The sequence below is a fragment of the Salvelinus sp. IW2-2015 genome, unplaced genomic scaffold, assembly GCF_002910315.2.
Source record: "Salvelinus sp. IW2-2015 unplaced genomic scaffold, ASM291031v2 Un_scaffold1461, whole genome shotgun sequence".
Classification (NCBI taxonomy): domain Eukaryota; kingdom Metazoa; phylum Chordata; class Actinopteri; order Salmoniformes; family Salmonidae; genus Salvelinus; species Salvelinus sp. IW2-2015.
The window spans coordinates 155,294-160,646 of NW_019942922.1; the positions used below are offsets into that span (position 1 = coordinate 155,294).

Here is a 5,353-nt window from a genome sequence, read left to right on the forward strand (position 1 = left end):
TTCTGGCCTCACAACAATCCATAAGAACAGTCATCTCCATTATTGATCAGACAGTGATCATCATCGTTATCACTCCTCATCCCCACTGGACATTGTCATCAATAGTGCCAGTTAGTTTTCTACAGCATCACTGATATCCTCCCAGTCCCACTCAGTGGCTGCATGGGGCTTCATTGTATACTCGCTAACAAGCTAACAAACCTGTGCAGATCAAATAGAGAACAGGGAGGGGGAACTTGTTTGTTAAAACATGTGGGGGAGAAATATGAAAGGAGAAATGTACATTGTGTGAGTCCACGCCAGAGCCCCCTCAGGGAAAAATTCAGGAAAAATTTGCTATTTTACACCTGCATCTCAGGAGGTGAGGAGTAAGAGGGGGGGATAATAATTAGAAGGGTGTGTGTAGGATTGGAGATTGCTTATTGTTGCAGGGCTGTTTGGGGTTTGCCTTTGGTTCTTTCTCTTGCATTCCATTTGAAGTCTGAGGTGTGGATAATGTATTTGATGCAAGTTTATTATGTTTGCTCAACCTGGTTCTAAATACAGAAGAAACGTTGAAAAATGAAATGTGCAAATACAAGTCGACTCATAAATAGCCTGTGAGCTCAGTTGAATGAATAATGGTGTTGGCTCTAATTCTTCATTAGAGACCCTCYACTGGAGAGCAGGCAAAGACATCTATTGTTGGGACATTCTTTCAAATTAAACTWGGAGGGCAGAAGACACTGTAAAACAGTTCCAAACTAAATAGAATGAAATGACTCATTAAGCATTGGTGTGCAGTCTGCATTGGTCATAGCACTATGGTTGAGTCTGGACTATATCAAACATTTGAGGCAGTATTTTGAATACCATTTAGATGACCTGCTCACAGTCATCTCAATTTGGTCTGACGCTAAAAATACATTATAATGCACATTTAATGTGTGCCCAAGAGAGCGGGACAACAGYTTAGTGAGGGGTGGCAGGTAGCCTAGCAGGTTGACTAGCAGTTAAGAGCGTTGGGCCAGTAACCAAAAGGTCACTGGTTTGAATCCCCAAAATGACTAGGTGAAAAATAGGTGAATAATCTGTTGATGTGCCCTTGAGCAAGGCACTTAACCCTAATTGCTCCTGTAAGTTGCTCTGGATAAGAATATCTACTAAATGACTCAAATGTAAAAATGGGTGTGATGTGGATATCTTCTTCTCTCTGCAGCGGGCACTGCAAGATGCCTTTAAGGGCTGAGGCTGGCATTCTAAAACAGGGGGCCTCATTCTGAAGAATCAGGATGGCMCAAAACGCAACACAACTTCTGCAGCATATGGACAGCTACCAAAACTTGATCCATGTTCATAGTCTATGTACATAGTCCTCATAGGTTATGGCTCCACTAGCACATACACCTGCAATAACATCTGCTAAACACGTGTACAGTATGTGACCAATAAAATTTGATTTGAGTCTACCCTAACTGCTAATCTAAGATGACCTTACATGACACCAAACCTATAAAGATGAAATGAGTAACTGACCTCGGATCAGAACTGAGAGACAACTCTCTGCACCCTTTATAGAATCACAACCAGGGATTAATATGACACATATGCATGCCATCACCACCTCCCAAGTGTTTATTTAACAAAGACAAAACCCTAGCATTCATTTGGATTGCAACGCCAATAAGGATATGGTAGCCTCTACACCACAGATCACAAAAGGGCAAAGGAGGACCCATATACACAGTGAGAGATGACATCACTGGCAGCGACAGACAAGAGCTGCAGAAAACATATGGCCTGGAAACTGCCTGTTTGATCATCTTGTGGTGAGCTGCTCCCTCTGTACATACACATCAACATCTACAGAGTGGGATATTCAATTACCTAACAATTTACACAGCTCCTTCGAGATTATGATACAGTACTCCTCCTCATACAAATCACACACATCCTGACCCGGGGCCAACTTTTTTAGAGCTGTCACTCTAAAAAAGACAACTTTTAGTGCCTGAAGTCAATAGAGGGAACGGCATTATAGAATACTTAGAAAAYAGAGCATACATTCATTTGTGAAGCATATAAAGCATATGTTATTCTTTAATATATGCATATATTTATGCACTCCTAAACTACAATAAATTGGATAAGTGAAGGACTCAATGAACAGGATGAGTTTGAATACTGATTATGTGTGTTTACATGTCTAGAATATGTTGGGCAGAAATTCTGTCTAGCTTTTCATTAAAAAGAGGTGACTTGCTAAGTAGCTGAAAAACAAATAAACATAACCCCATGTGAGGCCTGTCCTGAATWTTGTTTTTATATTAAGTTACTGTTGAGCTACTTGGACTAGTGCCATTTCAGTTTGCAAGTAAACACATAATTATTCATACAAATAATTTTCCATATTCATGTGCAAATAGAATTGTAGGAATCTATCAGTAACTTCAAGGTTGTATATGTGAGTGGTTCCTCAATAGGCAATGTACACAAAATGGCCAACTCAACTGATCCTATGCCAAGAGATCAAGCTAAAGATCAAGAACCTGACAGCTAAGTTACAATTCATTAAATAACACTTTCCATYACTAATTTAGAACCTAATAGCAGTCCACTTCTACCCAATATCCCACAACTGGACTACTTTGGGAAAATACACAAAACAAATAAAGGACCAGAATAGATGTCCTTTGTGCTTACATTTAATCAGGAGTCAGATAGTTTTACTTGACAGTCTTAGAGACATGATTCACTCTACTATTTTACTGTGTAAAGAATATCAAACTTTGTTTTGGTGTAGGCCTACTTATAGCTCAGCAATATTTTCTGTTCTCAAGAAACTCATGTTAAATGTTTCAAGTCATAGAGGAAATTAACCTCTACTGAACTAAACTCTACATTACAATATCATAACATGCAATCACAAGCAGCAMCACAAGGACCAGTGCTGTGGACTTGGTGGGCCTAGTGGTTATTAGAATGGCCTTGTGCTCTCCTTACTGCCCTGAATTTAGTGAATAGCCTTTACAGCTATGCGTAAATACGCAGCAGTCGGTAAGAAGTCATACCGGTAGCTAATATTTAGCAACAGAGCACGAGAGGAAAGCAGTCTCGCCAATTATCTTCCACAACTAACATTGATTTCAGAAATAAAGTCCAACTCTTAGGGTAACGTCCCCTATTAACTGTAGCCAAAATGCACTTATAAACCAAAAAGTAAATGCGTCCGTTGACAATTCACATTAGGTGAATTCGGCTTTTATGTTACTACTTATTCAATTTCTTTCACGTTTGGATTGTGCAACGCTGCCTTGACTTTGTGTGTAATATAGATACATCAAAGTAGACGCTTGATTGGTGGAGTGCCGTGCTCTGCTTGTCAATAYGGGGGCGACAGCATGACCACGAGCTGCAACGACTGGAAGCAGCTCAACTGCCCCGGGAATGTAGCTGAGTGGAGGATAAAGGAAGATAAATTATCCGCGTTATCCTTGTTCAAATATAACCCACTCCCATATATGTTTTAACATAAAATCCTATACAGTATCAATATGAGATTGGGTAGTGCAAAGTTAACTTTAATGTACGGTATTACTCCTTAACCCACTCACAAGATAACTTTGGGGTAATCATTAATAGTTTTTGATGTACTAGAGTGATGTTTTTCCTGTTTAAGATGATTACAAGCTTTCAGATGCATAAAATAGCWAATTATTGATTTACACAGCACGTACCATTGTGGAGCAGGGAAATGTGCCAACAGTCTCAAATACACATTTTCAACTTTTAAAAAGTTCAGCTTCCAAAAAAAATGTGGGAGAAAGAAAACTAGTCGTTTCTTCTGATACCGGAAGCAAAATAACCCTAATACGGGACGGCCTGTGGCCTGGTGAACATTTTTTTAAATTGTAGTTTTACTGTTCTCCTCCAACAGAGAAAGTGAAGGGAGGCGGCTTATCCAAGTCAACCACTTCCCGGCTTCATTCGGGGTGTTTATGTCCGCTATTCACGCGTGGGACTTCCATGAGAACACGAACGGCGGTTGTCGGAGCTGTGAGGACTTGCTCTGGTCGCCAGTCAGTGCGCCATCCTTTCCGTCCGCTCTGTTCACCGAATACCCAGCGAGGCAAATCCGTGCACGATGCTAGCGTKTCGTCAGCTCCCAAGTAACAGAGCAGAGGTCTCTCTTTGCAAGGGACCGGCAGTAAGTAGACTATGCTTACGCGCTCACAAATCAGCTGTTGCTTCTGTGTGCCTCAAAGGAACTCTGTGTTATCCTCATCCTCTGGTCCTCCTAATAAAAAACAATACAAAAATGGAATTCCCTTTGGTTCTTCTTCACCTGTTCTTCAATGCCCATATTTACTCGAGATATAAAGGAGACCACAACTAGTACCAGATCTGGCACCATAGATGTTGCAAGTTTGGGAGAGAGGTGATACTTGARCATACCACTATGCCAGGCGACTTCACGAGAACGCGCATATGTATACGCTAATCCCTGTACATATGACGAGTGTATTAAATAGTTGGAGTTAACGGCTGTTAAAGTGTAATAAACCCAGAAAAYGTGATGTGGCGGTCCAGAGCGCGCAGAGGCGCAGCAGTGGATCGCGGCCGGAGYAGCGGAGGGCTGGTGAATTATTAATAAACGGAGCGGTTCACAGTCTGTCGTGCTCAGTGAGTAACCAGGACGGCAGCTGGGGGTTTAGAGGAATTAAATACGGGCTCAGAGTAAACCGTTGACGGCAGGGGATTACCACTACCGGCTACAGTGTAGAGGCAGAGCGGGAAAGCAGGGAGGGAGGGAGAGCAGAGGGGGAGGTGGTATGATAAAATCCAAATCATTTAAACATTGGTCAATGATATAAGCTATAAGTTACAAACCTCTCTTATCGGTATTAGGCCTAGATACCATTTAATCATTATCCAAAAACAAATATGTAATCAGTGCACACTGCGTGCAGGGATGTTTCTTAGGTTTTTATATGGATATTTAGGCTAGTCGTGCCAGATATTTTACAACGATGAGAATTTGACAGTAAAGGCCTAGCAGTTATTAGGCCACTGTAGGCTATAGGAAAATATTTTTTAGTCTAGATTAATACAAACGGAAATTTGTTTCAACATAATAATATACCTCATGTATGGCCGTCACGGTCCTGTTTGTGCGTTTTAGTAAGAACAGAGCAGGTTTGGAATAACTTCCTCTGACTTGCAGTGAAGGACGAGATTAAACGGGGATTTACCACCAGTTTTGTAGGCTACAGAATGATTTCCACTACATTTTCTACAGAATTCATCCACATTCAGCCAACTAAACAAACTATTATTTCTTACCGTATCCTCAGCCTAGAGCAAGAACGGGACA

General features: G+C 41.1%; 1 protein-coding gene across 2 annotated transcripts in view; it reads right to left on the reverse strand.

The window, feature by feature from the left end:
• nfixb (nuclear factor I/Xb) overlaps window positions 1-4,705 on the reverse strand; it is a 147,815-nt gene extending 143,110 nt beyond the window's left edge. The window contains exon 1 of one of the 2 annotated variants that reach the window (XM_070439178.1): window positions 3,717-4,705. In XM_070439178.1, the coding sequence (XP_070295279.1) occupies window positions 3,717-3,719 (3 nt within the window). In that variant the 5' untranslated portion in view covers window positions 3,720-4,705. The remainder of the gene's footprint in view (window positions 1-3,716) is intronic. The other variant, XM_070439177.1, reaches the window with a different exon arrangement.
• Between the last annotated feature and the right edge of the window lie 648 nt (window positions 4,706-5,353).